The sequence below is a fragment of the Dermacentor silvarum genome, chromosome 4 (genome assembly GCF_013339745.2).
Source record: "Dermacentor silvarum isolate Dsil-2018 chromosome 4, BIME_Dsil_1.4, whole genome shotgun sequence".
NCBI lineage: Eukaryota > Metazoa > Arthropoda > Arachnida > Ixodida > Ixodidae > Dermacentor > Dermacentor silvarum.
This window is the reverse complement of record NC_051157.2, coordinates 114,952,926-114,974,788: the sequence shown is the minus strand read 5'-3', so window position 1 is coordinate 114,974,788 and position 21,863 is coordinate 114,952,926. Positions and strand designations below refer to the sequence as shown.

The 21,863-nt window shown below is 45.8% G+C and overlaps 1 protein-coding gene across 2 annotated transcripts in view; it reads right to left on the bottom strand.

Moving 5' to 3' along the window:
- LOC119450545 (transmembrane protein 41B) overlaps window positions 1-21,863 on the bottom strand; it is a 29,656-nt gene that overhangs the window by 6,278 nt on the left and 1,515 nt on the right. The window contains exons 2-6 of one of the 2 annotated variants that reach the window (XM_049665953.1): window positions 19,556-19,688; window positions 18,409-18,537; window positions 16,077-16,170; window positions 13,441-13,545; window positions 4,045-4,183 (exon numbers count right to left, since the gene is read on the bottom strand). In XM_049665953.1, the coding sequence (XP_049521910.1) occupies window positions 4,045-4,183; window positions 13,441-13,545; window positions 16,077-16,170; window positions 18,409-18,537; window positions 19,556-19,688 (600 nt within the window). The remainder of the gene's footprint in view (window positions 1-4,044; window positions 4,184-13,440; window positions 13,546-16,076; window positions 16,171-18,408; window positions 18,538-19,555; window positions 19,689-21,863) is intronic. The other variant, XM_049665954.1, reaches the window with a different exon arrangement.

The window sequence follows — 21,863 nt, the reverse complement described above, 5'->3', positions numbered from 1 at the left end:
CGACGCTTGTCTACGCCTGTCTGCACGTGCATTGAGGCACCCTCTACGTCCCTTGAGCCGGCAAGGCCAACAATGATATTTTTGCTGCTGCGGTTGTCTTTCTCTCCTCTCTTCAAACCTAGTCCTGCCGCTTGTTAACGTAAAACACTTATAAAAATGGGCAACGTTTCTTCGCACCACTTGGCTCTTGCGAAGGCACAGAAGGTGGCGCCAATCACGCAAATGCAAAGCCGCACAAACACACACAAAGATGCGACGCCACGTGCAAAATAGCAACCGAAACGTAAAATAAAAATAGAAAAAAAAAGTAGATAATGAATCCTGCATTATGACGCTAGTGCTGACCAAAAAAAGAAGAAAGAAAAAAGTGGTGTCTCCAGGAGTGTTTTGTCAGCCAAGGAAGAGCGAGCATAGCCTCCAAGATAGGAGAACAATGCGGGTGCCTCCAAATCTTGGAGGCTAGAGAGCGGACTACTGGCAGTCAAGCCTGGCCAAGGCAATGGAGAATCCAACAGGGCAGCCTCCGAGATCAAGTAACGTGGCGCAGAACGAGCGATTTAGACCAGAAAAGCGAACTTTGGGGCCCAAGTTCGTCCGAAAAATCGTTCTCGAAAATGCATTAGCTCTATTGGAACTCTGACGGTGCATTTGTTAAGTCTGGAATATCCATCAAGTCCGATTTTTTTATGAGTCCAAAAAATCCGTCGGCGACTGTAAATGTGTTTTGGGGTGAGGTCTACCTCCATCAAGTCCGAATATTTAGAAGTCCGAAAAATCCGTCGGCGACTGTAAATGTGGAGGTCTACCTCCAGTTTCCCCTTTGTGTAATTTGTGCGCATTTGTTTTTCCTGTTTTCATGCTTGAACTGCATATAACGAAAACCTCTTTGTAACGAAAATCTTCTAGCATTTGTCAATTTTGTTATCATCATCAGTCTATTTTATGTCCACTGCAGGACGAAGGCCTCTCCTTGCGATCTCCAATTACCCTTGTCTTGCGCCAGCGTATTCCACCTTGCGCCTGCAAATTTCCTAACTTCATCATTTGTTATATCAAGGTTCAACTCTCCTCCTCGGGCTCTTCGCCGTCGCCGTCTTTCATCCCCCACTGCGCTCCGCGTTCGCTCTTTCATCCTTCGCTAGGCTCGTTCGCTTGGTTACGCCGAGGGACGCCGATGCTCAACGCAGGAACGGGCGTCTAAGAGCTGCGCTCTAAAACTGGCTTCTTGTGTCTCACAGGAGGCAGAAGCTCCCTTCCTCAGACTTCATGCTCGGACCACGGCACCAGCAAATACATAAGTCGGATAACAATACTGGTTTTAACAATATATTGGTTATAACAATGAGAAGCTGCTGCAAACGTCAAGTTTTGTATGTTTTCTATTGTGAAAAAACCCGCTTAGTACGATGCCCCCACGCCCCATTATCGGTTATAATGATGAATTCTGGCTACTCTGGAACTCTGGAAGAGAGAATGGAATGCGAAATTCTTGAAAAAGAAAAAAAGAAATTGCAGCCGGTGTGCGTGCTGCCGCGCGCTGCTTTCCAGCCTTCCCCGCATCGCCAGCCTCGTGCGCTTCCCTCCTGTTGGCCTTCCACACCTCCGAACAAGTATGAGCTGAGCAGGCAGAGCTCCGCAAATGTGTACGAATGTGCGACGCAATAGAGCCAAAACAGCGTTAGCGTCCACCGAAACGAAGCGACAGAGTTCGCATCGCCATAGTCATCAGTGAAAATCGTACGTGAATAACAATGCCGGAACGCTTCATGCCTATTTCTGCCTTTAAAGACTTTATTCTTGCGTTTAGTGCCGCGCAAAGCACCGCGTTAGCTGCGTGCCTACATGACTGCGTAGTCGCCATCCACGATCGCATTGATAGCGGCCGCGATTTCGTCCGCAGCAGTTGTGGCAAAGAGTAGTTTCGTTTTGACTTGATACGCGCATCGACCGTGTGCCTTCATAACTGAGTAGTCGCCATCCATGATCACGTCAATAGCGACCGCGGTTTCGTCCACAGTTGCAGCAAACTGTAGTTTCGTTTTGACTTGGTGCGCGCGTCGGCCGCACTGCTTCAGAATCGCAAGGTCGTCGTCCGTGATTGCGTCGACAGCGGCCGCGGCTGCGGCAAACAATAGTTTTGTTTTTACTCAGTGCAAAGCTGTTAAAGATAAAGAGCACTATAGCGATGGTTGGCGACCTGGCGACAAAAATAATCGGGATGTGCGTGCAGTAGTGAAAAGAGTGTCTCAGATGAAGATGCCCGCTGCGGCCGCGGTGTGACAGAAGTCGCTAGGCCTTCGCCGCTGCGAGCGCTGATCAGTCAGGAGATGACGATAATTGCAGCTTCCATACTGCTTTCGTGCAAAATAGAAACAGGATTCTGCTGATTCATTCAGCAAATAAAAGCTTGTTGACGTAGAAAGGATTTGTTTGTTTCCTTGACATTCGGTTGATTCGGACATTTCTTAGGTCCCTTGAAATCCGACAGCGGCGACTTGTTACACGCCATCAGAGCGTGCAGGAAGCAGAGTTAAACAGTTAAACGAGTCAACGCAAACAGCAGCCGGATGATGGAAGGTGGTAAGGAGGGGCACTGGCCTCCCTGTCACTGTTTTCTCACAACAGATCTGCCAACCTCCTATTTTTTTTTCATGCAACCCGGTTATAACAATTATCAGTTATAGCAATGAATTTATGTGGCACTTAGATATTGTTATAAGTGGGTTCGACTGTAAAGAGTAAAATCTTGTACATTCCGAAAATCGGCCATATTTTACTGCGCACCAGTCAATTCGGACAGGTTACCCCCAGGAGTAACGAGCACCGCAAATGTGCGCCGCAAGGAGCAGCCTGGATGGCACTAGTGCCCAACCGCACCAAAGCGTCTGCATGGCCATAGTCATCAGCAGGAATTGTATGGGAATGACACGAACATTTTGTGCCTTTTAATTGCATTTAGCACCGCGGATGGCACCACATGCCTTCAAGACAGCATGGTTGCCATCCATCGTCACACGATGGCAAGCGTGAATTCATCTGTATCGGTTGCAGTGGGCACTGGTTTCACTTTGATTCAGTACAAGAAATGTAATGGCACAAATACCGCAGAAGCTGTTGAGAATGAAAAACGATTCTACGGTGGCCTGTGTACACTCTGATTGGCGATCAGTTGCTGGCCAGCACACTGGTGAAAAATAATCGAGATGTGCATGCGGTAGCGAACTGCACATCCACTCAGACGAAGACGCACGTCTCGTGCCGCTACTGCACTGTAAAAGAAGTTGCAATGCCCTCGCTGTCGCGACCACTCATCAGTCACGAGATGAGAATGGCAGCTGACTGACTATGTGCAAAATAGTAGCGAGGATAGGGGATTTACTTAGTAAATAAAGGCACGTTGATAGTTTTAAGCATTTGTTTATTGCTTTCCTGGCCCATTTGATAAATTGACATTGTCAATTTGAACATTTTTTCCAGTGCTGTGAAATTCAAGTTGATATTATTGCATATATAAAATGAACAAAAAATCAACATTAACGTCTAACAAGCACTTTTAGTAATTACACACTTATGTTGAACTTATGAAGGCTTTCTTGCGAGCTCCAATATGAATGGGTTTTTCCATACAAAGGGAATCAAATGTGGGTGAACAAGGACTGTGAACGAAAGTAAACATCAAGACTGCTAGACGATGGTGCTAACATGCAGGCAGGAACACTGGCACAGCTGACCAAGCAGCTGAATGGGACTAAGGCAACTTGGGATGTGCTACTGAACTGTTCACTGTAATGTGCTACGGGAACAACAGACATACAGAAAAAAATTGACTCGAGAAACACATAGTGTGCGAAAAAGGACGTGTTTTCTATGCCTCCCCCCAACCCCGTTTTTCTGCATCTTTGTCATTCCAGCAGCAGGCTTCAGTGAACATCTGCAACCATCTAGCCCCAACATTGCCTCTCTTACTGAACTGCCTCTGCCTGTTGTGCACTCTTGGTCCACAAACTCTGACTGGCAAAACTATTTGACAAACCGGGTGCTCACCTACAAATGTGCCTAGAAAGAAAGGGGCTATGGGCACATCTATGACGGGTGCTGTGACGTTGATGAACCAGTTGGGCAGGAACGGTGTGACGCGCAGGAAGATCATGTAGTTGAGCAGATTATCCTTATGTCGCCCCACCTGCATTAAGGGCAGAGCAAGGAGTCAGGTAAAGAAGCCTGTTGACAGGCAAGTGATACGAGATGTCACGAATTACTATGCTGCTAAATAGCCTCAATGCAATTCCTAAACAGGCTACAAGGTTACATCTATGGACAGCATACTGCACATTGAAATTAGGCATGCACGCTTACCAAAAACAAGAAAAAAAAAAATGTGCGAGAGGACACACAAACAGCATTTTATGTTGCCTTAATTTTCTTTCAGAGACAAACCTTTAGCATGTTTTTTTTTTATTGCCAATATTTGTTTAGAACAAGTACTGGTATTTAAGAACATTTAATTTTTGCAATACAGAGCTCTACATTTTTTAGCTTTTCCTCCCCCCCCCCCCCCCCCCCACTTCGCACTACTATTCCGTGGACCCTTATTAGGTGTCCACAGAATTCTCTTGGCAGACCATACACAGTCATCATGGGCTTATCATGCCAATGTGATGCTGGTGTACTACCAATACAAGAAGAAAGCCTACAACTTTTTTACAGTAAGCAATTTCCAAGCAGTAAGAGGTGAAAATGGGCCGAGGGCGGTTGTAGGCACTGAATGCCTCCTACGGCATCAAGTAATTCCAACAAGGTGGAAGAATTAAGAAATGTGGAGGGCTTTGGTATTAAAACACGTTTTCCAGTCATGTGTACATAGGAAATATCACAGAAACTTGACTGTGATGTTACTTATACTGTTAGCACAAATTTATCCTTAGGCTTTGTTACTACAGTCATTTAATAGCTGACTTCACTTAATCATTTAGTGCAGCTTTCCAGGATTGCTTCTTGGGTGGATGTTGAAGAAACGTTAATGTAGCCATGTTTTCACCACAAAAAGTACAAGACATTGTTGTCACAACCAACCCTACTGAACTGTGAGAAATTCTTAAACCCCAAGGGAGCCAAAACCGTATTCTGCTACCACAAAATTCGGTGGTATCGAACACTTTTCCCCGACAGTGCCAGCCATCTGGTGGCAAGTAGTCACAAATGCAGATAAAATGAATGCCGCTGACCTCTTGAGATAGTGCAGCAAGAGGCCACTCCATAAAAAAGACTTGTTAACACAAATTTTGCACAATGCACATAGCGGAGCAATCCAAGCAAGACAGAGGTTCACACGAAGATGGACCCTTGAAGTAATCATCAGTGGTCAAACAAGGGATGCCTCATGCCGGAGCGAACAGACAGTTTTAACTTGTCCGTAAACTCCTTACAGGCTATGGGTTACAGGGTTATTGAAGCCATGGGCAGCAGTTACAAAGCTTGTACTAGTAGTGACATCTTATGACACTTTGTCCAACTAAAATGAGTTCAAAAATTTTTTGTTATGCGAGCACTCTTGTACAAAAACAAAAAATCGCAAAAGAACTGCATATTTAATGATCATGTTCTTGCCGATGCTTTATGCCAGCAGTTAAGTAGAATACGGATTAGTCACTGCATTATGTGAATTGTCTTTGTGTGCTCTCTGGTTAAACTCTGCACCACAAGATGTCGCTACCAACATTGTTGTTGGTAGCGAGGGTCGGGCTTCATGGAGCGAACTTCCATGACGATGTTCACGCGTAAAATAATGTAGCGAGACGCGCCGCCAGTGTTTTCGCCTCATCGCCCCTCATGCGACGATCCAGCGGCGAACGCCGCCGAGCCGCTATCAATGTGGCCAGCCGTGCAGCAGGAGATTACTGTTTTTTAAATGTAACCCACAGTAAGGTTTAGCATGTTGCGACACTTAATAACGTCATAACTTAGTGTGTTTAAATTTTTCTTGTGTTATTTCTTCCACATTTTACGCTTGCTGTTTCTGCGCTTTCGCAACCTCCAGAAAGCGCAGAAACAGCTTAGCTCTGCCAATATTGTGTCCATGCGGATACAGTGGGTAGTGTAATTAGACAGCTTTAGTTCAACGTAAGCGTAATAGTGGGGTTGTTCCGTAAATGAACTTACAGAAAGAGAGTTTTAGTACAGCGCAATAGCGTAGTTTACGTGCGGGACGCTATTTCATTACGCTTTGAATTTCGCATACATAGGGCACCTAAGTAATTCTATGTGTGTGTGCGTCCGGAAAGTGCAAGAGGCAGCGCAATAGGAAGCCAGGAGCGCGTTGTACTTTTACTTCCCATGTCCGCCGATCTGCAGCAAAACAGAGAAGCAGTACAAGCTGTCTACCATAGCCTCCGAAATCTTCCCATCTCAGAGGCCATATGCCGTCGTCGCGCCTATCTCCCAACTTTACCGACAGGTGGCGCTCACATCTCAAAGAAAATTTCTCTCGCTAGGCTTAGGCGCGTTGGAAACGAGAAGTGATCTCGAAAATTCCTCAAGATTAGCCATAACACTCTCTCGTCGAAGCGGCATGGGACTAAGCAAAAGCCGTTTGCAGTGATGCTACTGCGGACTTCTGATTTGGAGCAATTTTTGGAGCATCAGAAATTTCATTTTGGAGCACTTTGGAGCAGGCAATTTGGCATTTGGGAGCAGCTTGGAGCAGCAGATTTTTCACATCCTGAAGCATTTCAAAAAAACAAGTGTACATGCGACACACAGACACACACACAAATTGATATCGTGTCATATATTGCTAGTTTTCCCAGATGTCATTCCGTATATCCATAAACAGAAATGATGGACACATTGGCGGCATGCAGTTATTATAATCACGTGTCATGCTGCGCTTCAAACAAGCGACAGTAGAACTCCGCTGTTACGTTCCCGGGCACTGCGTCTTCCCGGCTGTTAAGCTCCCATAGTACACAATGCATTGGTAGCACCGCTGTTGCGTCGAAAATGTGGGACCGTTCCCACATCATGTGGCCTCTGGGCTGCTGTGCCTTTGTTCTGCGTTTTTCATGTTTGTATGGCATTCTTTACTGCTGCTCTACAAAGAGCATGGTGCCTGGGTTTCAAACCAAGTGAGGTGCAGAACTATGTGGGCATAAATATACAGTAGTTCTAGCGTTGTACCTGCAGACTGCCTCATTGATAGCAGTCTCTAGTGCAGTCAGTGAGGCATTGTTTTCTTTTGGTAGAATCGACCATGTTACTGAATGAAGGCTCTCAGCAGACTTCTGAATCATCTTCCATTGACAATGGCTATGGAGGTTAGGAGAGCCACTGATAGATAGGCAGCAATGCAGCTGCTAGGTGCTTTCCAGCCTGAACTTTTGTATCATGCCTCACTTATGCAGCCAGGTGTCTGTGCCAGCCCAAGTGGTCTAAGCAGAGCTCATGATGAGGTTCTCTTTATGAAGGGGTGGTAGATAGGTATTGTTACAAGATATCGTGGCATTACGATAATAGAGTCGGCACACGATGTGCTAAGTCGCGGGTACGAGGTGCCGACGCGCGAAATGCCTGGTCGCGGGTCCAAATAATAGACGCTCGGTAAGCTCAATCGCGCAGTCGGAGGGGCCGACGCGCGAAATGTCTAGCCGCGGGTCCGAGGAATAAACTCTCAAGGTGTCGACACTCGATGAGCGATGTGCCGACGCGCGAAATGCCTAGCCGCAGGCTCGAGGAGTCGACGCTCGAGGTGCCAACGCGCGAAGTGCCTAGCCGCGGGTCCGACGAGTCGACACTCGATGAGCGATGTGCCAACGTGCGAAATGCCTAGCCGCGGGCTTGAGGAGGCGTCGCTCGATTAGCTTAGTCGCGCCTTCCGAGGTGCCGACGCGCGAAGTGCCTAGCCGCGGGTCCGAGGAGTCGAGACTCGCTGAGCAATGTGCCGACGCGCGAAATGCGTAGCCGCGGGCTCGAGGAGTCGACGCTCGATGTGCTTAGTCGCGCAGTCGGAGGCGCCGATGCACGAAATGCTTAGCCGCGTGACCGAGGATTCCGTGCCCGAAGCTAGGTCGCGAATCCACATCGCCGATGCTCCGAATGCTTAGCCGCGGGTCTGAGACGTCTACAAAAAGCAGGATCGGCCACGCTACTGCGATGTCCACGTAGCGCCCGCTCTAATACTAGTCGAGATTACGGGAACTGCCCAGAGCTCGCGAAGAGACCGCAACAAGCGGTGCAGACGACGCCATCGCGAAGCGAGCACCGGACCAATGGCGAACCGCGCTGGAGTGACGTGGCGGGCGCGGGCAATCGGTGGCTCCGGCACGACCTTCAATACTTTGTTTTTTGTGTGCTTGTTTCTGTATGGAGGAGATAGCTGAAGGGGCAAATTTGAAGACGGAGAAATGCGCTTTCCAACGAGTCCAAGATGGCGGCGCTCGGCTGCGCCGTTCCGCAGATATCGTGGCTTGAAAAACGCCGTTTTTTCGCGATTTTCGCGAAATTTTTCGGCACGTTGGCTGATACAACAATTTTTTTAGAGCACTTCTACTTGGTTTTCAGCGATGATATTTCGGAATCAGATAAGAGTTACAGAAATTGAAAATGTGATTTTCAAAAAATCGATTTTTTAGCCATTTTTCGCGATGCGAAAGCCGCGTCCCCCCTTAATCGGGATGCACGCGCTAGTGCTGTTTCGTCTCCTGTTCGCAACTAAGGCTAGCCTTATCATCGCGTTGCACGTTTTAATTCCCCGTTGGTTCAGTTGTCGGCGATAGACGCCGCCAAATCCGAGACTGTTTGGCGCAGTTAGGCGCAATTTTCGTCGATTGTATCAGGATGGCGCAGTAAATCCCATTTGGCGCACTTTGGCGCAGTTGGCGCAGGAGTGGAATCACTGCGTTTGCGTAGTCATTTGCTACGAACGAAGTGAATTCTACAGAAACAACGCCAAATTCAGTTCGAAGCGGACGACCGGGAACGCCGCCATGTTTTACGTAAGCTCAATCCCATGAAGCACCGGCCGGAAGTGCTGCCTTCTTATTGGATCGGGCTTGTCGCCGCGCGCTGAACGCTTCTGGTGGCAGGCGAAAATATCTATCCCCTCCAAATCGGTGGCGCGCGTCCTGATTTTTGACGCCGGCCGACGAGCGGCCGCCGTTGGACGAAGTTCGCCGCTTGGACGCCGAAAATTTGTTCTATGAGAGTCGGGCTTTACACCTTTTCGGTAACCTGGTATTCTGCAAGTGCTAATATGCTTACAGGCAAGCTAACACCTCTCTAATGTGTCAACAAAAAAACTTGGCTTTATAACACACTGACAAAGACATGTCCCCTCATCAAACGCTGGCTCTAGCCTGAGGCATCCCTAGTTCAACCACTATGAAAAGCGGAGTGGGATTTATTTGCTAAGAACAGTAGAACAGCCAATGAAAGAAAATTTAATACAAGCTGCCCCTCGACAAGCGTATTCTTTATTTTTTCACTCCTTAAAGAAAACTGAAGTCCTTTCTTAAAAAAGAGGCTTTTTCTAGTAAACCAAAAAGGGCTAGACAAGGCTAAAATAAACAATGCTGTCAAAGCTCATTTGCTTCCACAACCCGTTCCACAATTTAGTTGCACATTTAGTTGTCACGGCAACTGCTGCTTCAAAATGACAAGAAGAAGAGCGACATGCAAACTGTAACTGCATTAAACCGTGGCTCTGCCACAGCACAAAGTGATGCAGTGTAAGGTCAAAAGCCAGCCTCCACAGAAATGACCTGAAGTGAGGAAGGACTTCAACATATTATGATGTGACCACAGCAATGAAAAATGTGTTGGTGTGCGCAAGAGCTTCGTGAAAAGGTTTAGAGTCAACGTCAGATTTTTCTGACTCCATAGGGGTTGCGAAAACGTCCGAAAAAAATGAATGCACTGCCTTTTACTGCCCCCAAGGGCTCAAATTGCCACAGGCACGTCCGAAATAGCTACGAAGGCCTGCCAGTACACTTCTTAGGCGTATCGTAGCTCGTACTGTGCTAGGAGGCGGCGGGGGTGCACGCATGTATAATTCAGGACTACATACCGTGTCCCGTGACAACTGACCCTTCCCACTCTTGGGTATGCTTCACAGTAATCTTTACATGTGCTTCCCTGCATAGCACTTCTGTATGGAGGCAAAGCTGACTTTCGGGAACCGGCATTATACAACACGTTGTGCTTTCCGTGTTTCCAAGACACTGGCAAGGATTACAAAGAGGGAGTCGACACCATTACTAACAGCGGCGAATTGTTTAAATGAAAAATGCAGCACCGAACAGATAGAAGCATGATAGAGAATGTCTTAGTAGCCAGGCCTAGCGTAGCCGCAGTGGTGTCACGGCTCCCAGCGGATAGGTGTACGAGAGCGCCGGTTCGAAGAGGCGAGATAATAAAAATGGCGGAAGCAGTGGCTTCGATTAATGTCGTTTCGGACCTGTGGTCATGGAAAAAAGTCCGGTAAATTAGATGGAGAAGGTTTCCTGTGTCCGAAATTTGAGACGTTTTTATACATTGACTCTATGGGGTACGGCGCACGGTTTGCCTCCGCACAGTTTTCCCTTCGTTGCCACACACAGTCGTCCGTGATTTTAGCTATAGCTGCCATTTGTCGCGAAGGCGTCCGAATTATCGAGCATGTCCGAAACATCAGGCATCCGGAAAATCAGGTTGTTGACGGTATTATGTTGCCAAGCGTCGATGTATTACCTTATTTATGTTGTTTGTTTTCGTCACATTATCACTCAAGTTGTCGCTCAGCGAAAGATGCACCTACAGTATTCAACATTTCTTGAGCGTAGTTAGCAATTCTATACCAAAGGAGGCACATCTGATCAGCCATCACGTGTGTTGCAAATGCTGTTGTGTGTTCTCAAATTTGCACGAGTGCCAGCGATTACTCTTTATAATATGACAGCGTTCGTCAGCGCTTCTTTTAGCCTGGTCTTTACCGTGACGTCTGCCGTTATATCGCTGAGTGTGACCTTTGTCAACGACGAAAAAAAGCCGACCACACTCCCTGCTGGCTGCCTTCAACCACTTGACGTACCATCAGAACCATTCTTCCATGTAGGCATTGATCTTATAGGCACTTTTCCTACGTCTGTTTCGGGAAATAAGTGGATTGCTGTAGCAGCAGACTACACCACCCGACACGCAATCATGAGGGCTCTTCCGACAAGCTGTGCAACCGATGTCGCCGGCTTCCTACTAGAAAATGTCATCCTTCACCACGGTGCCACTCGACAGCGCCTCACCGACTGAGGCCACTACTTTCTAAAGTTGTTAATGACATCTACACTGATGCGCGACCAAACAAAAACTTGCTGCTGCTTACCATCCACAAACGAGTCGTGTACAAATGTACAGTGAGTCATGTACAGTGAGTCATGTACAAATGGCGGGCGCACGTGGTCCGTGAGATCAGATTCGAAAACCGACCACTGTACTCGCTGCTATCACTGTGATTTGAATGTCGCTTGTTTTTTCTGGGCACAAGTTTGCCCAATGAGGAGTTAGACTTTTAATTCAAACTTCTAGCAGTGTTAGGTTCTTCACTATCACTACAAAGGGACATCTGGTGGAGGTGCTTCTTTGTCAACATTCAAGACATCCCTGTAAAGCCACGAGCCAAGCCCAAGTCATGAAAATGATTGCCAGCAAAAAGTAAAACGACAACGCTGCACTGAACTGTAACAAATTGAATGAATCAGAGTCGCTATGGTCTGGCAGTGATTACAGTAAAAGCTCGATGATACGAATCTCACGGGGTCACGAAAAATATTCGTATTAGCCGAAATTCGTATCATCGAAACACAATTAAAACTACTGTCGAATCTCGATAATTCGAACTCGAAGGGGCCCGAAAATTTGTTCGAATTAAAAGGACGTATTTTTGAAGTATTCGTGCACCATAGCACGATGCACGAACGGTGCGAGTCGTGAAATATCGCGGCGCGCAAGCGCATAGCAAGCGCGGGCCACGAAACTGCCCATGCCGGCTAACGGTCGCTTCCAGATAACGACAGAAAACGAAGCTTCAGGGAGCGAGCGGGCGGCGCCGGCACACGGGTGCGCGCGGAGACCGTCGAAGGTGAGGGAGGAGGGCGGCAGGGAAGCGGATTTGGGCCGCGTCAACTCCGCCACTTCGGTGGCTCCCCTCGCCCTCCCTCTCAACTCCCTCGTAGCTCTCTCACCTTCGCCTCCGTGCGCACATCTCCGTGCGCGCCCGCCGCCGTGCTGGCGCCAGCTTATTTTAGCCGCCCCCTGAAGTTTCGTTTTCTGCCGTTATCGGGAAACGAGCGTTTGCGGGCGTGGCAGTTTCTTTGGCCTGACTGTGCCTCCGCCGCTGCTTCCCTCTGCGCTGCCGCAGCGTGCAAGGTCAACATGTGACTAGAAAATAGAGGAGAAGGGTTCACTGCCATTTTATCCGCGTGGCTGAGACGTCTGCACTAGTGTGTGCTAGAATACGGTTGTCTAGAACACTCTAGTCGGCACGTACACGCTTGTTCCGGCGCGATGCAGAAACGGCGACCTTGCAATTTGAGAGAGAAAGAAATTTCCACCGCGGGTTCTTTTTTAATTTTTTTCCCGTTCCTTCGCGCGCGGCATTGAGGGGTCTCTCCTGAGCTTTTGCTCTATGGCGGTGTCGGAGCAATGCCGGTCGGAGGCGCCGCCGCGTGATTTGGCGCGCTGCTAAGAGCATTGTCGGTGCGCGGTATGTTCGAAATAAGCGTGTTCGAATTCGCTTGCTTCGCGTTGACGTTGAACGAAAGCACGTTTTTCATGATAGTCTCGCTGTGCAACAATTGTGCTCAGTGTTGACGTTGCGAGGCCTAGCTCCTTAGCCAACTCCGTCCGCTTCCTCTTGGGATCCTCATCGACCTTTCGAAGAATGTCTAATTTCTCTTTAAAGGAGAGTGCTTTCCGCTTGCGAGACATAGCTCGCTGCGACTAGGCAAAATGGCGCAAACACGAAGAACGCGGCCCGAAGCGCAGCAGCCACTCCATCTGACGGCTCGCAGAAAAGGAGGAAAAGTACAAAAGCACCAAAAGCGCCACCGCGCGCCCAGTCGCGGAGTCCGCGCTTTCCGGCGCCGCGCCTCCGCACCAAAAGAGAAGGAGAGAAAGCGCGTGACTGCGCGCTGTTCTCTTTCGCGGCCGTCGGTGGGGCGGCGTTTATTCGTATCAACCGACGCAGGCTGAAAATCGATTCGCAACAACCGTTCTCTAGCACGTTGCAAAGTAATGGGGCTCGGCCGGGACCACAGAAAAATTCGTATCATCCGGAAATTCGTATTAGCCGTGATCGTATCATCGAGCTTTTACTGTACATTGTTGTCAGTAGCAGTAGTAAGTAGTAAATGCAATGCCTTTGATGCCCTATATTAACACCATAACATGGTAAACTGCTGCGGTGGTTATTACCTGCTCGGACCACTTCAAGGCCTTGGCAGGAAAGTACTTGAACACCAGGCGCCTCCCGACCAGGTACGAGAAGAAGTAGCAGAAGGATGCTCCCAACGCTGAGCACTGCAGGGGAGCAGGCACATGTCACTCACAGATCTCACCGATTGGTTGATTGAATGACTTAAACAGTGAATCACATTTAAAAAAGTTTAGGAAGTGAAAATAATACTGGGCACTCATTGCCCTTGGAAAAAGACTGCGCACACACACTTGAAGGTTTCGGTCCTGGAGCAGCAACGGACATGAGATAGAATGCGTTGAGACAAAGCTTTACTAAAAAATATGCATGTATGTTTTTATGTAGCACCATTTGTTCTGTGACGTAAGCCTATGTAACAGAGGAAAAATTATATGCATGAACCAGGGGCACTTAGAGAAATCTTTACTGCCTGCACAAATCAAGCACAGTGTTGTCTTTACCTTGAGAAAGTCATAACATGCGCTAGAAAGTGCCATGAGTGATCTCCCAATTTGAACGTTCTATGCATTCATATTTGAGGACATATCAACAGACCTAATTTCATTAAAGAAGTCGAGTTTCACTAATTTAATGTCAGCGAGACCATAAAATTAATTCAAATACATGAAAGTTCAAATTAACAGAAAAGGGTCGACCGGCTCAGTGCTTTCGCTTTTGACGCACTATGTCCACTAGGCATTTATCTTGAACACCAATGTATGCATTCAATTTTCATCAGTTATGCTGTACCACAGTTGTGGTATCTGCCGACTTCAGGCTATAGAGAAAACTTACTGGCTCATGGACAAAGAGGCAATTCAAGATAGTGACAATATAGCTTGGCAGCATTGCACATTGCAACACTGAAATGCTGCCAACAGCCCCCTTGCCACAACGTTAACGAACTACTCACAGTGAGGACCAATCTCTCCTCACAGTCAGTTTTCTATGATGGGAGGCACACTAAGAGGAATGTTAGGTAAAGCTGGATTGGCAAAAAAGTAGTTAGCATTTTCATCAGGATTACACTGCAGTTCAAAGGAAACAAGGACTCAAACTAGTGAATTTCAAAAAGTTTTCTGAAGAAACACAACTTTGGCACATGAAAACATCTTAAAGTTTGCAATGTCATACAGAGGTCACTAGGAAAGTTTTGCAATATGATGCAGCCAATGGTCGCACATTGTGACAAGTTCACCACGTTGAGACACTGCTCTAGAGTTTCTTCTGAGCTGTGCAAGTGCTCGAATTGGTGTCGTGGTTGAAAGCAGTTAGTCTCGCAATGTCGCGCTACAACTCTGCATGCGGTTTGAGTGCTGGATCAGGGTCTGGAAGTAATTACCCCTGTGCTGGGTGATGATTTCCCTCATTACACAACAATATTCAGAGGGTAGGTATGTTCAGATGAGGATGCACACAAGCGTGCATACAAAATTTTTATATCTCCTTCAGGTACCAATTCTGTCCACCGAAGATTTAGTTTCACCACATCTTTAGAATCACGAAAAGCATACTGCTGCAGAACGAAATTAGAATTTTTCAATTCTTCAGTGCATCTTGTCAAGTTTACAGAATGTGCACCCCGCGGGAGAACTCCGAGCAACTTTTTCGTGTCTAGCATACTTGGGAAGCACTGATCCAGTCACTTGAAATATATGCTGGGTGTAAAAAATAGTGAAAAACAATGAAAGAAGTGAACATGCTACATGAGGACACACTGACACGGAGAGCAGGAATGCAGACATCTATCTCGCAACACGTTTTACTAAAACACCAAGCACATATAAGTTGCAGTACAGGTTCAATAAGAAGTCTTTCAAGATACTACACATTTAAAAAATGATTATTTTCATCAGGTCTTTCGCTTTTGACGCACTATGTTGGCGTCAGGGTTCTCCCCACAGTGGGCGGCAGTGGAAATGCCACCCATTGCTGCGGTTGACCAAGCAAAATTTCAAATTCTTATTTTTTTTTGTGATCCTCAGGTGTTCCGTAATTATGCGGAGAAATATTAGAAAGAAAAGTGATGTAGAAGTTAAGAAAACCACACTTTTCTAGTGCACTGTCGACAAAAATCGGGTAGAAAATCGGGTGTTGGAAGATGCCGGCACACCGCAGAGTGCGTACCTAGCGTGACTTTCTGTTGACTCAACGCTGCCATAGCACCATATTTTGCCATGAAAAAATAAAGCAGAAGAAGCAAACGAAAAATGAAAAGACTAGCATCACAATTTGTTACTGCTACCACGCGGACACAGGCTGGCACAGGTTTAAATCACCTGGCACGTGCTTGGCACACATTTTAACAGCGGTGAGCTGTGCAGTTCCTTTTCCTGACCAAGTATGGCGATCGAGTAGGATGTGTCACTGGCAGATGTTAGTTTCATTAATGTGTCCAAGGTTGATGAACTTAAAATTAAAAATGACAGCATGGTCATATTGGACAAAAATTTTAAAAAAAGGAGAGAGAGAGAGGGCTAGTAGCATGTAAACTTTCGGTCACAAAATGTTCATCCCTCAGAAATTTATAGGGAGAACCCTGGTTGGCATGAAAGGATGCATGAAAGGGATACATCATAGCGAAATCATTTCACACATTGGAACCAAACTTATTTTTCATAAATATGAAACTTACGAGGCAGACCAGGAACAGTGCCAATGGGAACGGAAAGAGGAAACCAGAAAGGATGCTGAGGAAGATTGAGCCTGGGATCGCAAAGGACTGCAAGCTGTATACACACACACACACACATTGCTGTCAAGGAAAAACACTTGCTCTTTCACAATTCAACTCATGTACTTCTATATGCACGCAGAGCGTAAATGCCACTCATAAAGCAACCGCATTCCTCAGTCCAGCTCAAAAACAACCACGTAAGCAGGCCAAAGCCTGCTGCACTAATACATGATACTAAATATTAGCACAGTGCCACGTTAAAAGGTGCTATACAGTATAGACCACTTATAACGTAACCGCTTATAGTGCGGGTCTGAATATAATACGGTCTTTACAGACTTCCGTCAAATTTCCCATAGCACTTTATATATATACACCTATTCCTTATAGTGCAGTTGCGGGAGATGAAATATCGGCTGCAGTGCGGATGCCTGGAAGGTCAGCAGTCAACCGAGACGGCGAACGCTTCTTTCAAGCCGCACATATACTCCAACCCAACACGCGTGCATGTTGAGCTCCGCAACTTTGCGGTGGCAAACAACCAGCAACTACACTCCGACGACATGACGCAACCGGTGTGTCTGGCGCCATCGGGTGCGTTACATTGCAGGTGCATGAATAGCTCCATTCATATTTTGCGCCCGCCGCACTGAGCCGTGTCGGCCACATATCCTAGCATTCCTCGTGCGGAGCAGGCAGAATGACACAATGGCGGGAGTGCGCAAAAGTGCATCCATCGCTGCAGCTCTCTGCGCATTACCAAGTATGGTGCCACGAGCGCACAAGCAAACACGAACACATCTCACTCAATGACCACTGAAACTCGCTGTCAAAACGCTACAGGCTAGGTGTGCGCCTAACCCCCCCCCCCCCTCCCTACTTTCCCCCCGGAGCCTTGTGTGCGACGGAAGACGGCGTCCTTCCTTCCCACTTTCCTCCCTTGCGTGCGCGAGATTGAGACGCGATCACCGGCACACCCTCGCACGCTTTCACTTGCACATACAGCATACGACGTGCAGCAACGATTTTATCGCCCCTGGACATTATACTGAACCTCGCGGCAACGGTGACAGCAGAAATGCGCCTAGAGTGTCCATTATTGCAATAAAATCGTTGTTTTAGTTAAAGTGCGGTACCACTTATAGAGCGGATATTAGTGACTCCGGCGACTTACCTTATAAGCGGTCTACACTGTACTAGTCTCCTACCATAATGCTGGAGCCAAATACATGCACAGCTATTTTTAAACATAGGACAATTGTCTCTTGTCCCTATAATTACCCCTCCACGCTCTCCTCATATAACAAAGCCAAGAAAAAATCAGAACGCCTCAGGAAATTGAGACACATTTTATTTTATTATATCAAATTTTTTTTAACTGATTGATCCTAACACTAGAGTCACAGTTAAACGAAGAACTTCATTTTCAAAGCAATAGAAAATGCTATCTGAAACTAATGAAGGCCATGCACTTGGGGGGTGGTCTGCCTAAAGACTTGCATTCGCCATGCGACCACATACCAGTGTAAACGCCGTATAGTAACTGCAAGACACTTTTTGTCTACATCTTTCATATCTTCTCATTTTTCTTTTCCCCTTTCGCATTCCCCAAGTGTAAGGTAGCGTTAATAAGCGTATAAGTGCGTTGGTTAACCTCCCGGCCTTTCCTCCTCCTTCTCGCTTTCTATGAAATACAGTTCATAACATTTTTATCTGTCACAATATTTAAAAATTTCAATTACCATTTGCAATCTCTTAAATCTATATTCAACCTAAGAGAAATTACACTTGCTGCTTCAACCTTAGATTATAGTGGTGCCCGCTCTACACATGCATCCTTACAAACCACGAAAACAATGCAGTCGAAGCAGGCAAATCTGCCACTTTTTTTCAACAGCCTGCACATTTCATCATTCACAACTAATAGGACACTTCCACCTCCACATGACGACTGTTCGAGACTGCACATTGAAAAAATGTTGTCCAGAGCATATTCATCAGATTCAGTGTGGAACTTGAGAACTTGAATGTCCTGCCAACTAGTTTCTGCTAGTTTCTGGCTGCAGTAAACAATTTTTAATAGCGAAAGAACGAAGGAAGAAACTAGCTTCAAATTTCAATCCACCTCGCGTGGTCAAATGAAAACAAGACTGAGAAATGCCTGTATATTATAGAAATGTAACTGAACTATAACTACAAGCCTTACTGATACCTTGCTATATAAAATGCAATGTTTATGACCAATGAAAGAAAAAAAAAAGCAAGTCAAGTACACATTTCAAAAGGATACAAGATGTAGGTGAAAAAGAAGCCAGATGTGACGGTGAAGAAATAGCGATCAGTGTATCTGTTGAGCATTTGTCCCAAGCCCTTGGCATCCTCTATATCTCGAGGCAGCTTCATGTGCTGCTTTTCAGACCTGCAATGGGGGTGAACAGGTAACATCAGAATTTGAGTCACTGACTTCTACTGATTGAGTGTTCAACTGATTGGGCTTAACAGCCAAAATAAACACTAAGACTATGGGAAACACCACAGTGGAGGGCTATGAATTAATTTTGACCAACTGGGCCTCATTAAGATGCACCCAATGCTTGGTACATAAGCTTTATATTTCCATTCCACCTACTACACACTTAGACAGAACAAATGAAAACAATTTTTTCTCTTTCTATAACTGTGACACCTCAGTTACGCGCAAAGCAGTGCAGTTTATAGTGATTTTCAAAACATTCAGCCAGCACTGTGGCGTAGATTGCTAGATCTGCTGGAGCTGGTAATACTGGCTAATAGGAATGAAACTGCTGACTCCCACACCATAGCCACGGCAACCATTCTGCTGTTGCTAATTAGCTACATTGCTGTACAGCTGCTGCTGGATCTCGCTGCTAATGAGTGATACCACCATCAGACAGCATGTGGCAAGCCGAATTCGGTGAGTTGACATATTCCTTACGTGAACGAGTGCTAATTCACGGCCAGGTAAGCACAGCAATGGTACATGGCTTTTTGTACAGTCCCGTCACAACTGCATTGTTCTGGAACTTTTGAGAAAGATGGTACTCACTTGTTCGCATTTTTCACTCAACAATTGTCACATGACACCAAAATTCAATCATCAGTTAAGTTCTGTAGTTTAGCACTTCTACATTCACAAGTGCTGATGTATGAGAAAGTATCAATTATAGAAAAAAAGACATGCTTTGCAAACTAGACGTAAGAATTGACTTCTAGCAAAATTCTGAAAGTTGGCTTCTGCGCAATGCTCAACTACAGATGAGGACCAGCTGGTATTCCCTGCTTTCACTCTTTAACTACGTTCTAACTATGTAGTTAGAAGTGGATATGTGAATGATAATTTATGGTAAGAGCAAAGCCTTTAAGGGCAGGCAACATGCATAATTTTGCAGATCATACCATTCCTGCTTCATACTCACGGTTCCAGTGTCGGGAAATTCCAGTAGACTAGAAAAAGGCACAGTAGTGAAAATAGAAATATCGTCCCAAGAATCAACAATGATCGTCTTGTGCTCCCCCTTCCATGTTTCAAAGGCACTGACAGGGTCTCTGCTGATGGAAAACAAAGCACAGAAATGAATACATGCCATAAGATTTCCCCCCCACCGCAGTATTTAAACACAACTAAAGCATCTCAAGAGTATCTGTGGACTAATAAGAATTGGGGCTTGCTGGTCCGACAGCATGGCAAAACGTATAGCAGAAACACACAGACAGCCAAAACAAGAGATGACAGATGAGTGCTAGCTAGCTGGTAGTTAGCTCTAGTCTCTTTTTATGTCCATCTGTGTATTTCTGTACTACACTTTGTCAGGGCTAATAAGAATAGGCGGGGATATTGACTAATTTGTTATGGGCCAGAAAGCTTATTACATAATAAATAGCACGCTGCACTAAGTCAACATGGACAGAGGTACCAGCAACATGTACAATGGGGATGCATGCAGTTCCTGTGATGCGTGTTGTTTTTTTATTTATCCACATATGATTTGTACAGTTCAATTTTCATTCATTTATGTAAGGAAGCTGAGCAGGACTGAAAAGACCAGAAAGAGAACATTGTGTGACAACACAAAAGGTCGCATGTTGTTGCACTATATAACTTTGTCCTGTTGGTGCGGCTCAGTTTCCCAACAAAAACAGACCACCTAGCCCAGACTACAGCCTTCGTCTATCCATCCTATTTAAGCACAGTATCCAAACACTAAGTGGGCTCGTCTTCAACACCATAGAAGTTAACCCTTTCCATGTCATGAATAAATGACGAGCCTCACTTCTCCAGAGATTTCCTTTCGTCCACTGAGTGCCCCAGATGTACGGCAGTAATTTTACAATTTTGATATGACTGCTGCACTACTAAATGGTGCAAGCTTCCCAGAAAACTGAATTATTGTGGCCACAGTTGCTGGAAATGCAATTTTAGTCCAGCTCCCCTGGGTTTTAAAAATGGTAGTGCAGAGTTAAGCAGCTGCAGCTACAATGGCCACTCTTTTCAATGCCACGAAACCGGTATTTTTGTACATCTCTTCACCTCAAATAACCACGTAGACCTAGAACACTCTAACAAGTCGTGTTTGAAGATCTAACTTGGTTCTAACAATTTGCGAGGAAGAGTATAAGCTTCTGGTGACCCCCCTCACGTCAACGCAGCTCAACAGATATGTTTGGCCACTTGCACCTCTGAAATTTTCTCTTCTCACAGTGCCAGAAATGACACGTTTCATGGAGATATCTAAAGCACAATTGACTTCTGTATAAAAAAAATGTCAAGCTTTTTTCTATGGCCATGACTATCTGCAACTCAAAAATGTGAAAAAATTAATTGCAACAGACAAGATAACAAACTGCTGATATTACTATTAGAAAAGCTGTTCATAATGAATCAGCCATTAAATAATTTCAAGAATTTTGGCAATTTTCTGGAAAAAAAGTCTGGCCTAGAAAGGGTTCAGATAACTCACATATATGAGGACAGCACACAAAATTGCATTGCAAAGCGTATCTTAGGCATGTGATCTTGGGCAAAAATTGAGCCTTTCTACACATGAACCAGGTTTAGCAACATTTTTCTTATCAGACAAAATGACTGCTAGTGAAAGACCCACAACAACGCTAAAGGGGCCATCTCAGTATATCACTGAAATACAGATGCCACCATATGCTTGTGCGGCGCCCATTCATTAGCAAATTTCTTGGCCCCCCATTCTCCTTTCATAACATTATATTCCTCTCAATGCTTGCATCACAAGCTCTTTCAATTTATAAAGCAGCAAAATTATTGTTTCATGTATTTTGTTTGTTTCATGCAATACTTAATGCCATACCATAGTTGACTGATTGATGGGGGCTTAGGGTTTCAAAAGAACAATGGAGTCATGAGTGGCACTGTAGCGAAGTGTTGCTGATTAATTTTTACCACCAGGGTTTTTCAACATGTTCGTAAATCTGAGTACTGCAAAAGCATTCTTGCATTTCTGACCTGTTGCTCAACACCACTGCCACTCAGATGCGACAGCGGGTAGGCCACATTGGCGATTTTGTCCCTCCAAGTGAAACCTAAAAAGACTAGCAAAGCTGAACAATCGTACGCTAAGAGAAAGCATCACACTAAAATCTGACAGTCAAACACTAGATTACATGACTAAATTTCTCTAAACCACTGTACTGTTTCCGTGAAAAATGTGGGTCACAGACAAGAATGTAACACTATGTACTTTCTCAGCAATG